This window comes from Mrakia frigida (genome assembly GCF_051309035.1).
Source record: "Mrakia frigida strain ATCC 22029 unplaced genomic scaffold BDY24scaffold_3, whole genome shotgun sequence".
NCBI classification, from domain to species: domain Eukaryota; kingdom Fungi; phylum Basidiomycota; class Tremellomycetes; order Cystofilobasidiales; family Mrakiaceae; genus Mrakia; species Mrakia frigida.
The window spans coordinates 144,325-160,342 of NW_027481278.1; the positions used below are offsets into that span (position 1 = coordinate 144,325).

Consider the following 16,018-nt stretch of genomic DNA (forward strand, 5'->3'; position numbering starts at 1 on the left):
GGTTCCATAGTGTGAGGCTGAGAATGGTATAGGAGGAACATCTGAGGACGAGAGAGGGAAGAATATTTGTGTGAAGGGGCAAGGGAAGGTCGAGCTGATCACTCTCCCTTTTCGCCACCGACCCTCACTCCCTCTCTTCTCCATTCCTTGGTTCCTGGACTTCTTCTCAGTCCTTCTCTCGTCCTTGCCTCAACCCTATGGAGTCGAGATTCAATTTCGGGAAGAGACAGATAGAACCGTGAGTATCATCGAGCAAGGATGGAGGACGAGACAGCGAAGGAAGATCAAACGTCGAGCTCACCTTTCCCCTCCCCTTTTGGATTCCATCCAGCGTCCCGTCCCTTCCAAACTTCGTCTACTCTACCACTACTACCACAACCGTGAGCTCAGCTCTCTTTTAATGCGTCAGATGCCTTTGGAATCGATGGAACGAGCGAAACTGACCTCGCTCCTTGCTCCCGTCTCTGACTGCTCCCTCCCTCCTCAGACTCGAACCCTTCTCTCCAACCACCTTCCAATGTCCCCTCTCCCCCTCGAAGGACTCATCAATCGAGGGAAGAAACGAGCCTACAACCCTGAAGGGACAGAACCTCAAACGGAAGGCTCAACGTCCTCTGGCAAGCGTCGAATCTCCGAACTCGCTCCCTCTTCTTCGGATCGAGATGGATCTCCCTCTTCTTCTTCGCTCGACGTTGGAGATTCTCTCGCTAGGATACCCCCTTCCGCTTCTTCCACTTCTACCAACGTCAACAACAACACCTCCGTGGCCGCTGTCTTCGCGGGCTCCACTCTCTTCAACCCTCAGCACGCTCGCCCTCCTTCCTTCCTCCCCTCCACCTCGAACAACCGAGCCTCCTCGTCGAACAACGGAACATCAGGCTCGAACTTCATCGCTTCGTCTCGAGCCTTCTTCCCCAAAGGTCTAGGAGGATTCCAGTCATCTCCGTCCTCCTCCTCCTCCCACCTCGCCATCAAACCTCCTCCTTCCGCTCCTCAACAGCATCTACCCCTCTCCTCCGTCTCTCCTTCCGAACCCTCCCACCAACAGCAGAAGCAGCAGGAACGAGAACGATCGGCCACTCCGTACGAGACCTTCGAAGACGACGAGGACTTCGTCAAGACTCAGGTCATCGAGGACGACGAGGAAGACGCGTACATGCGCGGAGGAAGTCAGCAGCAGTCGCAGCAGAGCCAGAACAGAGACGAAGTCGAGGATGACGAGGACCTCATCGAGATTCTCGACGAAGGAGGATACGACGACGACGACGAGCACCTAGGACCTCCTGCTTCTCAAGTCAGCTCTTATTGGGAGGGATCTCAGACGAGCGCCAGTCAAGTCAGCCGATACGACGACTACGAGGACGACGATCTCGAGATCGAAATGGAGCCTGATGAGGAGAGACAGGGATCCGTTGGGAGACACGAGGATGTCGAGGAGGAAGACGAGGAAGACGACGACGAGGACGGGAGGGGAGGAGGGAGGAGAGCTTTCTCCCAAGCCGTCGAAGACCTTGGATCTCGACAACCCAGTCAGGAGCTCGAGCGAATTCCTTCTTCGGACGATCAGCAGAACGAGGATGAACCTGGTGCTTCTCAGAACGAGGTGAGCATTCGTTCATTCGAGCTCTCTTTCCGTCTGTCGCGTCTAGAGCTGATTTCTCCCTTTCTCTTCCCTCCCTCTCAGTCTCAACTTCAAGAACGACGCTCCTCCTTCTCCAACGGATCCCATCTTCCTCAGAACCAAGATTCCATCGACGATCAACCAGCTTCCTCTCCTCGAGCATCTCCCATTCCCGTCCCTCCTCAGCAACAGCAGCACCGACTCACTCCTCCTCCTCCTCCTCCAGCCGCACCCGCTCCTCGAGAGTTCGATGCCCTGATCCGAGCTGCAGTGGAGAAGAGTGGAGATAGGTTGAAGGAGCTCGAAGCTATGTACGAGGAAGAGAACTTGGAGGGAGAGGCGTTCACGATGAGAGGCGACGGTGAGTTCGCTTCTCCTCCTCTTCGTCCCGTCCTCTCCCCCCTGTCTTTCGCTTTCTTTCCTTCCCTGGTTCACTCATTGTTTTGCTCCAACTTCAGAGCTCTTGGGTCGAATCTCGAACCTCTTCGGAAAGGTCTGTTCGAGTCAACGTGTCAGCGACGCGTCAAAGTTGAGGATTGAACGCTGACCCCTCTCTCTCTCTCTCTCTCTTCGGCCCTCCTCGAACAGGTCAACAACCATCTCGCCGAAAGATTCAAGCTTTTCCTCGACGTCGGATCGGACATCAAAGCTCACAAGGAGGAACTCGTTCAAGTTCGTCTCGCCCTCTTCGTCTCCGTTTGCGTGCTGACCTTCTTTGACTTCGTTCGTTGGGGTGGGTTGGGTGAACAGCGAGCCGAAAGGCTAGACGAGCATAGGGAGAAGATGCTGGAGTTTGGAGGGAAGCAGCCTGATCTTTGAACGGATGAGGAGGAGAATGAGAGGTCGGTGGAGTCGAGGCTGGAGTTGGGCTTTTGATGGTCGCTTTTGTTACGTTTTCTCTGTACGCTTTGGTAAGGTTGAGGATGGGTATGAGTTTCGCTTTGATGCTGGGGAAATCAACAGAGGAAGGAAGATGGTGGGGTGGAGGGAGACGATGAGACGACGCGTCGTCGCTTTCGTTGTTTTCTCGCAAGAAGAAACGTCTTGAACATCCATCAGGCTGGCAATTAGAGCTGGTAATTATTAAGCTCGGCTCCTTACTGAAGAGAGAGACGTGAACTACTGAAGCTGAGGTACAGAAGATCAAACAACCACAAAAGAAGAACAGGCGACATGGGGACGAACAAGGAAGAGAGATACTAGATGCGGACCAGCGAGACCTTATCTACAACGTAAGTCTTGCTAAAATCACTGGGACCTGCTGGAAAGCTCGAGCAGTCGAAGAAGAAAGTCACGTCTAGTTGTCCGCTCGACGCGACGACGATCGTTCGACCGTAAGTTTGGTAAGCGAAGCCGTTTCCTGGCCGTACACATGCTGGGTTATCTCCTCCGCAGGGGTCGGAGAGGGTGAACTGGATCGAAGCTAAAAGGGAAGATGAGAAGAGGGAGAGGGAGAGAGGGAAAAGGGTGAGTTGAAGAAGACGAGCCGCGTCCGAAACGACCTGACTCACAGCCGAGAGAGACAGTCACAGTGCACAAAGCCCCACTATTGTCTGTTCCAAACTCGAAGGAAAACGAGTACGCGCTCGAGCCGCAGACTTCCACCGTTTGGGTCAAGGTGATGAGCCCAGGGCCGTTGAAAGCAGTTCCGGCGATGCTAGAGTTCGGCGCAAACAAGATGATCAGCTCCTGCTCAGTACGAAGATGCATTGAAGACTCACAAGGCTTGACACCCAGGATCCGAGCTCAAACCACAGTCCCTTTCGTTTTTAGTGTACCCGTAGGCGACGCTAGGGTCCGAAAGGGTTCGAATCCAAGGGACGATCTCTCCAGAACTTCCATCTTCGAACCCTCCGTTTCCGACAGTTTCAAAGCCGATAGACGGAGGGCAGACACCTGGGGAAGGCCTGAAAGAAAGTAGGGACGAAGGGGTCAGCGATCGAGCTCGTTGTGGTTCCGCGTCTTTCAGTTCTTCGATGTTCGATCCTTCAAAGCTAAAAAAGAGGAGATGCGCGAGACGATTCACGCCTAACAGACTCACTCGGCTCTTTTTCTCGTCTTCCCTTCTTTCAGTCGTTGAGCCACATCCTTCGTCGAGGTCTGCCTCCTTCGGATCGCCTTCAGACCCGGCGCGTCGGTGATCGAGGTTCGAGGGAGAGAGGCAGCTTCAAGGGGAAGGCGAGCAGCCAAAACGATGGAAAGGATGCAGAGGATGAGAGGGAAGAAAAGGATCCTCATGGTCGTTGATGGAGAAGCTGAAAAGAAACGGAAAAGCAGGTCCTCTGATCTGAAATTTCAGAAGAGGCGCGTCGTGTGTAAGTCGGGACGATTCAGACCTTTTGCTTCCGCCCAGATGACCTCTTGGCTTGGATCGAAAGGCGAAGATATGCCTGTGACTGCCAAAGATTTAGCAAAGCCTAACCAGGCTGCTCGAGCCGACTTGAAGGGGAGGAAGTCGATCGAGAGAGACGAGTCCAGCAGGGACTCGAGCATTCACCTCACCATTGTTCTGCCGCTTTACGTACCGTTGGCCGATTCTCGAGAGAGTCTGACCCTGCGCGGGGCTTTGCGGTGTTTTCATATGGGTCTACAGCCCATGTAACATCTAGAATCTGATCGAGCCTCGTCAAACAGAAACTTCCAACCCCTCCGCCCAATGCTTCAAGACTGCTCTTCCGAGAGCGTGATCTGGGAAACCTTTAGGATCTCGAGAGATGATGACAGCATGCGAGTTAAACGCGTCAGGGAACCAGACCAGATGCTGCGAGAAGAAGAAGCAAGGCGAGGGAAGGGAGAAGCAATCAGCGACGCGTCTCGATATCTCTTGAGTTGGTCTCGATTCCCTCTTCCCTTCGTCTTCAAGCGACACGAGGAAAGACACTGACCTTCTTCAACCGAGGAAGCTCATCCAAACTCCGGATCATGGCCTTCTGCGCGTCCGTCAACAATAGCCCTCCCTCTCCTCCCTTCTTCGTTTTCTTCCCACCAACAACCAGCTCCACCTCACTCTCATCCTCCTCTCCACCCCCAACTCCAAGATCCAAATCCAGTCCCTCTTCGACGTACTCCTCCAACTCCCTCTCCAGAACTCTCAGCCTCTCCTTCACTCCCTTTCCCTCCTCGGAAACCAGCCTCATCCTCGACCTTCGTCCCTCGCTGTTGAAGCGATACAGGATGAGAGCCATCATGACAGGAATAGCGAGAGGCAAGGATATGAAGAAGAGGATGTTGAGAGGGAACTTGAAGCGGAGGAAGGGAGGAAGGAAAGGCCGTTTGGGACGAGTGGATTTCGGTTTGGGAGTGCGGGAGAGGGAATACCACGGCTGAGGAGGTTTGGAGAGGATGGAGTTGGATGGTGGAGGAAGGTTGAAGGACTTGATAAGGGGAAGATCAGGGTAAGTTTCACTGAAGGAAGGGATGAAAGAGCAAGCAGGGAAGAAGGAGGGAGTCAGGCAGAGACGCGACGAAACGAAGGCTTCGTGAGAAAATCACTCACACTTCGAGTCCGTTCGTCTCGAAGTCGGCGAAGGGATCATGCTCGGCAAACGCTCCAGTCACGTAAGGTACGGTTCGGTCTCGAATCGTGTTGGCGTCTGTCGAGACGAAGAAAAAACAGGAAGTGAGTCCGCGTCTCTTCCCGGAGCGTCGAAGTGAGCAACTCACAGACATCAACCTTCTCGAAGAGCTCGAGAGCCTCGTAGAAGACGTCACCTGATCGAAGAGGGAAGGCGGGAGAGTTAAGTACGAAGCGAAAAGATGGAAAGGGGGAGGAGACAATCACCTTTCCTCGCCATCCTCGCCACCAGGGCTTCTCTATCAGAGAGGTAGAGCTGCTCTCCAGTTCGGCCAAGCATGCGACTTCCTACTCCAGCTGCGAAAGAGGAGAAATAGGTCGAGTAAAGAGGCATTCCGAGCCAGGGTGACGCGAAGGTGGCGAAGTTGAGAGGAGAGTAAGTGTCGAAGAAAGAAGGGGTTTGGGAGTGGAGGATTCTATAAACGAGCAAAGGCAGAAGCCTAGAGTCAAATACAGAGGTTGGCTTAGATGAGATCAAACTAGGCGACGTACCCGATAGCGCATCGAGCGACGACTGAGAGAAGCGAGGGAAAGCAAGAAGGTCAGCGAGGGCTGAATTAGACAGATCGAAAGAGCCCACTCACGTCCTCCTAGAGAGTATCCAGCTATCGAGAAGTAGACGACCTTCTTCTCCGCGTCGTTCTCCAGTCGTTCGATCTCTTGCTCGATCTGAAGGAAAGCGAGCACGAAGGTCAGGAAAGGTGGAGGAGGAGCGAAGGAGGAGCAACGATGAGCTCACCTCTTGAACAACTCGCCCCGCGCAAAAATCTACTCCGTCGTACCTGTTCAAGCGTCAAAATAGGGATCGAGTGAGCTCTCAGCTTTCATACCAGAAGAGAACGGCTCACGTTTTGTCTGCAGAGTTTCCAGTTGTATTCAGAACGACGACCTCAGCCTCTTCTCCTCCTTCTTCTGAACCAGCATGTCCGTTCCCCTTTCCGCTCTCAGCCAGCTTGCCGTTAGAGAAAGGATGAGCAGCAAGAACCTCTGCTCCTAGGTTCTCCACGTGAGATGGGTTGCCCCAGAGACCTGAAGAAGAGCAAGCGAGCGAAGAAGAAGAAGAGGAGAAGGAGGAGGAAAGGCTGCTCGATTCGGCCCCCTCCGACGAAGGAGCGTTGAAGAATCCTCACCATGCACGAGAACGACGAGATGAACCTTGGAGACCATATTTGAAGAGAGTAGAGCGAAAAGAGGGTTCCGAGAGATGCTGGCGGTTGAGGATCGGAAGGAGGCAGGGAATCGAACTCGAAGCGACACGTCGACCTCGGCCAGGCCTCAGCGTCGCCGATTCTCGGCTGCCTGGAAGTGAAAAAATGAAGCGAAAATCTTCCCTTCGTGTCTTTCAATTTCTTGCTTGCGAGACGAAAGGGTGGTGAGAGGCAGAGGATAAAATGTAATCACGAAATTAAGCAAGACGAACCGCGAGAGAGAGAGAGAGGGAAGCAAAGGCAAAGAAAGAAGAAAGACCCCAGAGATGAAGGCAGAAACAAGATGGAATCTAAAGCGTGAGATGTCGTGAAGAGTAAGTAAAGAGGTAACGAAAGAAGGGAGAGAAAGACCTAAGCAGAAGCGACGGCGTAGGCAGCAGCGGAAACAGAGTCGTGCGAGATCGAGACCTTGACGGTCTTTCCTCCGACGAGGCCCTTGAGCTCTCCGTGGAACGCAACCTCGGGTCCGGTGGCGGTAGAGCTGGAGTGAAAGGAAGAAGAAGAGAGAGGGAGAGGTCAGTTTCTAGCAGAAAAAATGGGTCCAGCGGAAGCGAAGAGGAAAGAAGGACAAACAGAATCTCGATCTCCTTCATCGAAGCTCCAGCTCCCTTGGACTCGACGGCGAGAGCCTTGAAGACGGCCTAGATGGAAAGAAGAGCAACAAAAGAGGTCAGTCTCTACTTCGAAAGGGAGGCGAAGGCTGAGAATGAAAGACTCACCTCCTTAGCAGCCCATCGACCAGCGAACGAAGCCTGAGGAGAAGGTTGCTTCTGGCAGTAGGCGATCTCAGACGAGGTGTAGTTCCTCGAGACGAAAGCCTGGTTGCTGGAAGGGACCTCAGAGATCAACTCGGTGTCGATTCCAACTCCAGCGACCTGAGGGTTGGTGAGAGCGAGTCGAACGGCCTCGTGGTCGGCACCCTTGGGGAGCTTGGAGGGGAGCTTGGACGCGAAGGTGAACTCTCCGGTCTTGTCGATGGAAGTTCGACCGATGGGATTGAGAAGAACTCCGAGTTCCTGCTCCATGTCGTAAGGAGGGTGCTCTGCGAAAACGAAATGAAGAGGAAGAGGTCAGAAAGGGAGATCGATCGACGAGACGGACGCGTTGGAGGGAGAGACTCACCCTTGATCCTGATGAGGGAGTTGGTGATGAGAGCCTCGGAGTTGTACGAGTAGGCAGCCTTGGCTCGAGGAGATCGCTTAGCGACGTAGGCGGAGTACTGGAGGGGATCGAGGCAGGCGAAGAGGTGTCGAGGGTGAAGAACGAGGCAGTCTCCTCCGACTTGTCTGTAAGCGACGAATCGAAGCGAAGGGAATCAGCTGGCGTCGAAGGAGTGGAAAGAAGAGAAGGAACGTACCCGAATCCGAAACTGGTGATCATACCCGACTGGATAGAAACGTGCTGAATAGGCTTCGAAGGGAAGAAGAGGTGGGTGTTCTTCTGGAGCTCGGCGGCGATGTTGTCGGCGTTCCTGTTGGGAGGAACGAGAGCAGTCTGGATCGACTGCAAGAGACCGTTGAGTTGCCAGGCGGCCTGGAAAGAGCAAAGGGAGCGAAGGGAAAGTCAGTCTCGAGGAGAGAGGGCGAAGAAGGGAAGGAACGGGACGAACAGCAGCTCCCTTGGGGTGACCAGTGAGGGACTTCTGAGCAATGACGGGGACAGCGTTTCCCTTGGTTCGTCCGAGGTGCTTGAAGATGTCGTTGTAGATACCAGACTCGTTCTTGTCGTTGGCCTTGGTCGAGGTTCCTGAGAAAGAAGAAGGCCGCAAAAAGCAAGATCAGCCAACGGTCTCGACGCGTCCACAAGAGAAGAAAGAGGACGAACCGTGCATCGAAACGACGTTGACATCGTCGATGTCCATGTTCCAGACGGCCAAAGCTCGTCGAAGGGGAGCGACTCGAGGATCGGGAGCTCCCTCGAGCATACCGTAGGTTCCGAGAGCAGCCTTCTCCTGTCGAGCAGCCTCGAGTTCGATCTCCGAGATCTTGTCCTGGATGTCCTCGGCGGATCCTCCAGCCTCGAGCTCGGCCTTGAGGAGATCGTGCTCGTTCTGAAGCCACTCTCCAATCTGCTTCCTTCGGAAAGCGAGCTGTCGAGTTCGGTACTTGATGTCGAGGAGAGGGAGAGGGTTGTTGGAGGGAAGCTGTCGAGCGACGGAGAGCATTCCTCGTCCGGGAGCAGGGATGGATCGACCAGCCTTGTCGCTGAAGGATATATAAAGAGGAGGAAAGGAAGTCAGTATCGAAGAAGGCGAGACGAGATCGAGAGCAAAACGAAGAAGAGGAACTCACGTGTGAGTCGAGGTGTAAGCGACGATTCCCTGAATCGGGCAACCCATCTCGAGGGCAGTTCGAGCGCTCATGATGACCTGGACTCCGGCTCCCTGAGCCTCCATGAACTGTTGAGAGGAAGAAAAAGAGAGGACGAGTCAGCTTCGTTCTCGAAGACCGACGAGGAGGAAGACGCGTTGAGCGGAACTCACTCCATCTCGAGTCGAAGTGGTAGGCCTGGAGAACTCGTTGGGCTCTCGTCCCATAGCAAACTCGGTCTCGGTGTTGGAGGTAGCCTTCATGTTGGCGCTGAGAGCGAAGGAACAAATGAAGAAAGGAAGTCAGCGATGGTCGAGGAGTCTTCGAGCAGCTCAGATACTTACAACTCGTAGGATCCCTCCTCAGAGAAATCGTCGAATCCTCCGGAAAGCATGACCTTGGCCTTTCCACTCAGGATCGAGTCGCAGGCAATCTCCAAGGACTGGAGAGCGGTGGCGCTGAGGAAGAGGAAACGAACGAAGAGACATCAGTTTCGGTTCGAAGGAAGAGAGGAACCTCGGCGAGTAGAAGCACGAAGCACTCACCAAGCTCCGACGGGGATCTTGACGGGTCCGGAAGCCGACATGAGGAGCAAGTTGATCCATCCAGCGACGGAGTTGATGAAGCTGAACGAGAAGAAAAGAGTCGAATCGATCAGCGACGCGTCTCGAATAATCGAAAAGACGATGGAAAGACACGAAAAGAACTCACGTCTCCTGCAAGATATCCTTCTGGACGTCCTTCTCCTCCTTCCTGTCCTTGAACATCTGACTGAGGGATCGCATGCCTCCCATTCCGGATCCGATGGCGGTTCCGACCTCCGAAGGGTGAACGTACTTGTAGAGCTCGTAGGGATCCGAGATACCGGACATGACGAGAGCCTCCATGGTAGCGACGAGAGCCCAGAGAGCAGTTCTGATCGAAGACAAGGGAAGGAAGAGAAAGAAGGTGAGCGAAAGTCGACGAGAGAGAGAGACACGCGCCGAAGACGATGAACGAGACAAGAGCGCAGAGAAACGAGACCCACCGATCCGTCTGAGCGATGATATCGTCGGGAAGACCGTATCGGCCAGCGTGCCATCCGGTGGGGATCTGACCACAGACGAGTCGATCGAACTTGACGGCCTTGGGGACGAGGATCCTGGCTCCTCGCTTGAATTTGACGAAGAACTCTCCCGAAGGTTGAGCCCAGATGTCGCACTTGTCTCCCTGCTCCCTCTTGAACTGATCGGCGTCGGCGGCGGAAACCTCGATAGGCTCGAGATCGTGGTTGAGCTCGACCTCCTGGTGGAAGGCCTTCTTCTTCGGGTCGTAACCGTGGAAGAGCTCGGGCTCTGCGACGAGGAAGGAACGAAAAAGGAAAGGAGAGAGCGACGAGTCAGTTTCGGAAGTCGTGAAAGGAATGAGGAACGAGAGAAGGAAGACTCACCGATGAGACGAACTCCAGTGTGCTCGAGAATCTCCTTCTCGTACTTGGCTCGAACGTCCTTATCGTCGACCGGCTCTCCAGACTTGGAGTCGACCCATCCGACGTAAGCTTTTCCACTCTTGAGTCGTCCATCGAAGTGCTTGATGAATCCCATGATCCAGGACATCTCGATGAGTCCCTCGATGGTGAACTCTCCCTTCGCCTCCATCTCCCACCTCGTCCTGGATCCTCCCCAAGGTCCGACCTCTCCGAATCCAGTGATGACGAGGACCTTGTCGAGATCGATCATGCCTCGGAGTTCGTTGAGCTTCTCGAGGGACTCGACTGACTCTAGAGGAGGGAACTCGAACTTGAAGTTGGCTCGAGGAGCGATGGGGACCTTCTGGTGGATTCGCTCGGCGTCGACTCCGTTGATGATCTTGAAGTCGGCAGAGTTGTCGATGGCGACGGCTCGTCGAAGATCTCCGCTGAGAGCGAGGTTGGTTCGGATCTTGGTCGTGACCTCGGCGAGATCAGGAAGACGATCCATTCCTCCGTTGAGGTCGGCCCAGACAGGCTCGATCTGAGTGATGTCGAAGAGGAGAGGGTGCATCACTGGGAGGAGAAGAAGACGAAGAGTTAGGGTTGTTCGAGAAGCGTCTAGAAGGAGGGGAGCGAGAAGAACAGGGACTCACAACCAAGGATGTTGAACGCCATCTCCTTCGCAGAGAAAGTTCGAACTCCGAGCTTCTCGAGTCCCTCGGCGACGGTGTTGGTAGCAGACATAAGTCCGGTTCCTCGAGTCCATCTACGAGAACGAATCAAGAACGAGAGAGGGTCAGAAAATCCGAAGATTGAGGGGAAGGGAAAGAACGAGACGCGACTCACCCGATGACGGCTCCGGCGAGGCACAGGTACTCTCCCCAGGACTCGGAAGCCCATCGTTGGAAGAGAGTCTCGAGCGAGATCTTGGACTCGGAGTAGAGACCGTCGTTTCCGAAGAGACCGTGGTTGGGAGAGAGAGGGAGGACGACCTGAGTGGGTCGAGTGACGAAGTCTGGAGGAAAAACGAGAACGAGAAAGAGTCAGTCGAGAGTTTGCGAGTGCGAAAGGTGAGAACGAGACTGACGTCGAGCGGCCTTCTTCTGCTTGACGGCTCCGAGGAGTCGAAGAAGGTTGGTCTGGAGGAACAGAAGGGAACGAGGACGCGTCAGAAATCGAATCGAGTAGCGGGAAGACGAAGAGAAGATGTGAAACTCACAAGCATGACTCGGTGAGCGAGCTCAGACTTGTCGTCGAGTCCATCGATCTCTGTAGGGGACGAATATGTACAGCGAGAACGTCAGTGAACGAAAGGCTCGAAGGAAGAGGGGATTCGCTCGACGAACCTCGTCCGTTCTCGGGAATGGCAGCGAAGGGAAGGACGTAGTCAAGATCGAGTCCGAGAGTCGAGTAGATGTAGTCGACGAGAGCCTCAACGTCCTGCTTCGAACCCTGCACAATCACAAAGCCAAACCATAAACAACGAAATCGTCAGCAAAGAAGTCGAGGAGACGCGTCGAAACGGAACGGGAAAACGAACCTGGTTGAAGGGAACGACAGTCAAGGCGGATCCTCTGCTTCCACACTCCTGGTAGATGGTCTGGTAGTACTCGACGGTCTTCCTGTTGTATCGGGAGGTGGTGACGACGACGGTAGCTCCTCCAGCGAGGAGACCCTTGAGGATCTCGCATCCGATCGATCCCTTTCCGACTCCAGTAAGGAGGGCGTTCTTTCCCTTGAAGCTGCAGGACGAGGAAGAGAAGGTTTGAGTCAGTAATCGCCTCTCGGATCGTCTTTGTGACAAGAGAAGAAAAGCTGTCGACTCACGTAGTTCCAGAAGTAGCGATCTCGGTCAAAACGTCCAAGTAAACCGAGGTCAACTTGGAGGAGTACTGCCAGGTGGTTCCAACCTTCCTCTTGAGGTGGAGGAGAGGGAGCTTGTCGGTGGTGGTAGTGAGGACGGCCTCGGGGATCGCAGGTCGCATGAACTGGGAGGAGGATCGTCGAACTCGAGATCCGGATCGAGAAGGTCGAGACTCGGTTCGAGCGAGGTTCTTGACGACCTCTCCGTAGAGGGACTGAAGGCGAGGAAGAAGAACAAACCGAGTAAGAGGTCAGCTCGAGAGAGAAAGCAGAAGGAGACGAGAAAGAGCAACGGAACGAGACGAACCTTGATGGCAGCCTTGTTTCCCCTCGAGATCTGAGGTTGAGCCTTGACGAGCTTGTAGAGCTTGGCGACGTCGGACTGGACCTTCTCCCTAAACGAACCGAAGTCGAACGCAAAGAGAAGATGGTCAGGTTCGTCGAACGAGGAGGGAGAAAACGGGAAAGAGTCGAGACAGGAACTGACAAGTTGACGTTCTGGGAGGGCGAGATCTTTCCACCGGAAGCCATCTCAGCGACGTAAGCCTCGAGCTTTCGGACGTTGGTTCGGACGACCTCGGAGTAGGTGATATCTCCCTTGGCGGAAACCTCGGTGTGAGGAGCGGTGGGGAAGGTGACTGAAGGAGAGAAGAGAGAAACGCGTCGAGCAAAGTCAGCGACGAGTTTCGAAGTGAAAAGAAAGCAGATTCGAAACTCACCATCCTTGTAAACGGGTCCCTCGTGGAGAGCCTCTCGACAGTTATCGAGGAGCTGCTGTCCGAACTCCTTGGCCTGCGACGACGGAAAGAAAAGCAAGAGGAGAGAGAAGTCAGGGTCCGAGTCGACAAGAAGGGCGGAGACGACGACGAGGAAGTTAACTCACAAGTCGGAAGTTCTCTCCGTCCTCAGGAAGGCACTGGTCGACGTGGTACTGCATGTAGCTGAGAAGAAGGAAAGAAGGCGCGTCGAAGAGTCAGCGCTCGAGCTCGAGCGAGGACAGCGAGGAGAAGGGGAAGTAAACTCACTCGATGAGGGTAGGATCGGCTCGGTTCATGATGGCGATGCAACGAGAGGTGATCTCTGAGGAAAGGAGACGACGGAGGGGGAAGGAAAACGCGTCAGGAAGAGTTCGATTCGAAGGAAGAGGAGAAACGAGAACAAGACTCACCTCGATCGACGGTGGTAAGCCTTCCGAAGATGATATCGAAGAACATGATGAGAGCGTCCTGCCTGACCCAGTTCCAGCACGAGTCGAAGTGCCTGGCCTTGAGAGGCTCGAAGATGGGCTGGATTCCCTGAACGTAGAGGTCTCCGTGCTCCCTGTCGATGGAGTCGAGCTTGTCCTGGAGGATCTGCGAGTTCTCCTTCTCCTGTTCGGCGAGTCGGTTTCCCTCCCTAGGATCCTTGCCTAAGTGTCGCATGTAGAGCTCGACGTGCTGAGCGGCGAAGGTCTCCTGCTCGAGCTTGTACTTGTCGAATTCCTCCGAGTTCATGACGGGTCCTCCTCCTCCTCCTCCACCTCCTCCTCCTCCCGAGCTGGCCGACGAGAGCGAGATTCCAGCTTGGACGGCGTAGGCAGCGGCGACGGTGTCGAGCCAGGCTTTGGCCTCAGCCTCGGTTCCAAGTCGCTTGGGAGGTTCGAGGGTGACTCCGAGCATGAGAGCGGCGTCCGTTCGAGAAGGTCCGAGACCCCAGGTCTTTGCGAGATGAGCTTTGGCGGCCGACAGGTTGAATCCTCCAGGCATCTTTCCTCCGATCATCCTCGAGATCAAGGCAGACGTGCACTTTCCGATGGCTCCCGAGTAGCCGAACTGGATGGCAGCTCCCAGCTCGTCAAGAGGAAGCTCCTCTCCCTTCTCCGGAGCGGATCCGAACTCGAGCTGAAGATCCGAGATCAACTCGTTCTGGAGCGTCGACTTTCCACCGACGAGATCCTTGATGGTCTTGGTGAGAGGAACCTCGTTGACGGGCTTCTTGAGCTTCTGGGCGATGATGACTCGAACGGTATCGACGGCCTTGAGAGGTGCGTCGGGAACCTCAGCGACGGGTCCTCCTCCTCCTGATGGGGCAGCGACGGCGACGGGAGCGGCAGCAGCAGCGGCTGGGGTAGGAGCTCCTCCTGAAGCGGCGGCGGGAGCGGCAGCCTCTGCTGGCTCAGCATCCTCGAACTGGTAGTAGACCTCCTTCTGGTTCTTGGAGTGGGCGAGAATGGCTCGGTTTCGGGAGACGGCACCGTCCGAGGTAGCGTACTTGAGGCCGAGAGTTCGAGAAGCCATTCCGGTGAGGGTAGGGGAAGGTCCGACCTCGATCATTCGCTCGAACTCGTAGTACTCGAAGAGGAGATCCTGGGTCTCGATCCATCGGACGGGACTGCAAAGAAAGAGCAACCAGGTCAGGACGCGTTCGTGAAGAAGAGGAAAGAGAGACTTCGAGACTCACGAAGCGAACTGGTAGGCGAGAAGTTCACAAAGGATGTGGTAGGCGAGCTTCTGTCGGTTCTCGGGAGCGTTCCAAGCCTCCTCGTCGGTGGTTCGGATGAGCTTCTCCATTCGGGGAGATCCTGAAAGGGACGAGAGACGAAGGTCAACTCCGAAGGCTCGAATTTGGTTTCCTCCTGCTAGAGAAACGGAGGTGAAACTCACCAGTCTGGTCGAAGATCTTCTGAGCGTACTCCTTGGAAACTTGGAAGGGGTCGGCCTAAGCGAGCGACAACGAGGAGAGGAAAGAAGGGATCAGCCTTCTTGAGTTTTTCGAACGAGACGGAAGACGGAAAGTAGACTCACGATCAAGTTGGGGATGTAGAGTCCAACGAGAAGCTCAGGGTTGAGATCGAGAGCCGAGACCTTCTTGGAGAGGTACTTGAGGAAAGGCTGAACTCCGGACCAGAGGTCTATCGGAAAGAAGAAGAAACAGGTCAGCTTGGTTTCGGAGGAGATCGAAGCTTCGAAGAGAGAAAGAAAGCACTCACACTTGGAGTGGAAGGGAACATCGATTCCAGGAAGAGGGATGGTAGCTGAATCAAAGTAGAAAGAGAAAAGATAGAGACTCGGAGGTCAGCACGGGAAGGAAGGAATGGGGAAAGGGGAAAGAGAAGGAGTTGGGGACGGAGGAGGCGAAGGGAACGAACCGAATCCTCGCTCGAGCTTGACGAAACCATCCTCCTTGGCCTTAGCAGTAGCGGTAGCGAGAGACTCGTCGACGATGTTGAGCAACTGTATAAATTTGAGACCGAACAAGGAAGAGTTGAGGGTCAGCTTGAACTCTCTTCTCCCTCTCTCCTCGTTCGCCCGAGCTGACCTTTGCCCTCAACTGTTCCTCCGTTAGCTCAGCCTGGAGCTTCTTCATGTTGATCTTCTGGATCTTGATGTAGTTGAGAACGTTGGTCAACGTAGCGAGAGCGAGGTTCTCTCCGGCAGCGACTGCATATAGAGAGAGTCCAAGAGCGAGGAGATGGTCAGCTTTGGGGAGGAGAAGGGCTGGGGAGAGAGAAGAGAGCTCAAGAACGAACCATATTGCTGTGAGAACGAGGAAAAAGAAAGACGAGAGAGAACAAGTCAGCTCAAAGCTCTACCAGCAAAAACGATATCTAGGAGAGAAGTATAGAAACTCACAGTTCCTGAATCAGACGAAAAAGTCGAAGGGGGAAGATGGTCAGCTCGCCGTTCCTTCTCTCTGTTCTTTCCTCTTCTCTCCCTCTATACACCCTTCCCTCGAACACCAGCGCCCAAAGAAAACCTTCTCTAATGACTCACCTTCAACGTTGTAGTTGACCAACTCGAGCAGCAATCCAGTTCGGTTCGCGATCGTTACGACCAACTCCCTCAGCAGCAACTCCTTACGAGCGAGTTCTTCAGCCATCGTGTGTCTAGAAACGAGAAAGGGAGGGAAGGGGAAAGAGAGTAGGGAAGGTGGGAGAGAGAGAGAGAGGAGAGAGAGAGAGGGGGGAGGGAGGAGAAAAGGGAGAAGGGAAGGGGGTCGTGGGGGGTGAGGGAG

General features: G+C 54.5%; 4 protein-coding genes across 4 annotated transcripts; 1 reads left to right on the forward strand and 3 right to left on the reverse strand.

The window, feature by feature from the left end:
• The first annotated feature begins 57 nt into the window (after positions 1–57).
• Positions 58–2,566, forward strand: BDY24DRAFT_376253 (uncharacterized protein). Its single transcript, XM_076638651.1, has 5 exons — positions 58–238; positions 332–380; positions 488–1,603; positions 1,685–2,114; positions 2,210–2,566. The coding sequence occupies exons 1-5, from the start codon at positions 198–200 to the stop codon at positions 2,338–2,340; spliced, it is 1,767 nt and encodes a 588-aa protein (XP_076500178.1). The 5' UTR covers positions 58–197; the 3' UTR covers positions 2,341–2,566.
• Positions 2,567–2,820: 254 nt separating this feature from the next.
• Positions 2,821–3,859, reverse strand: BDY24DRAFT_411788 (uncharacterized protein; the record flags this gene model as incomplete). Its single annotated transcript, XM_076642973.1, has 4 exons — positions 2,821–3,044; positions 3,133–3,278; positions 3,343–3,528; positions 3,663–3,859. The coding sequence occupies 4 exons, from the start codon at positions 3,857–3,859 to the stop codon at positions 2,821–2,823; spliced, it is 753 nt and encodes a 250-aa protein (XP_076500179.1).
• Positions 3,860–4,190: 331 nt separating this feature from the next.
• On the reverse strand, positions 4,191–6,415 carry BDY24DRAFT_376256 (lipase ROG1 family protein). Its single transcript, XM_076638652.1, has 10 exons — positions 6,326–6,415; positions 6,044–6,224; positions 5,935–5,977; positions 5,780–5,864; positions 5,688–5,709; positions 5,403–5,611; positions 5,285–5,332; positions 5,118–5,214; positions 4,507–5,026; positions 4,191–4,382 (listed from the first exon to the last, which is right to left on the reverse strand). Exons 1-10 carry the CDS (start codon positions 6,360–6,362, stop codon positions 4,248–4,250), a joined length of 1,377 nt encoding a protein of 458 aa, XP_076500180.1. The 5' UTR covers positions 6,363–6,415; the 3' UTR covers positions 4,191–4,247.
• Positions 6,416–6,569: 154 nt separating this feature from the next.
• Positions 6,570–15,883, reverse strand: FAS2 (trifunctional fatty acid synthase subunit FAS2; the record flags this gene model as incomplete). Its single annotated transcript, XM_076637637.1, has 34 exons — positions 6,570–6,884; positions 6,977–7,044; positions 7,123–7,445; positions 7,526–7,689; positions 7,761–7,936; positions 8,013–8,149; positions 8,228–8,607; positions 8,695–8,801; positions 8,886–8,982; positions 9,057–9,170; positions 9,258–9,338; positions 9,424–9,627; positions 9,740–10,046; positions 10,142–10,735; positions 10,816–10,928; positions 11,009–11,177; positions 11,250–11,301; positions 11,382–11,431; positions 11,509–11,614; positions 11,703–11,904; positions 11,990–12,240; positions 12,333–12,420; positions 12,513–12,663; positions 12,745–12,817; positions 12,909–12,966; positions 13,051–13,105; positions 13,194–14,395; positions 14,465–14,585; positions 14,668–14,722; positions 14,809–14,915; positions 14,994–15,038; positions 15,153–15,237; positions 15,323–15,444; positions 15,742–15,883. The coding sequence occupies 34 exons, from the start codon at positions 15,881–15,883 to the stop codon at positions 6,755–6,757; spliced, it is 6,129 nt and encodes a 2,042-aa protein (XP_076500181.1). The 3' UTR covers positions 6,570–6,754.
• Between the last annotated feature and the right edge of the window lie 135 nt (positions 15,884–16,018).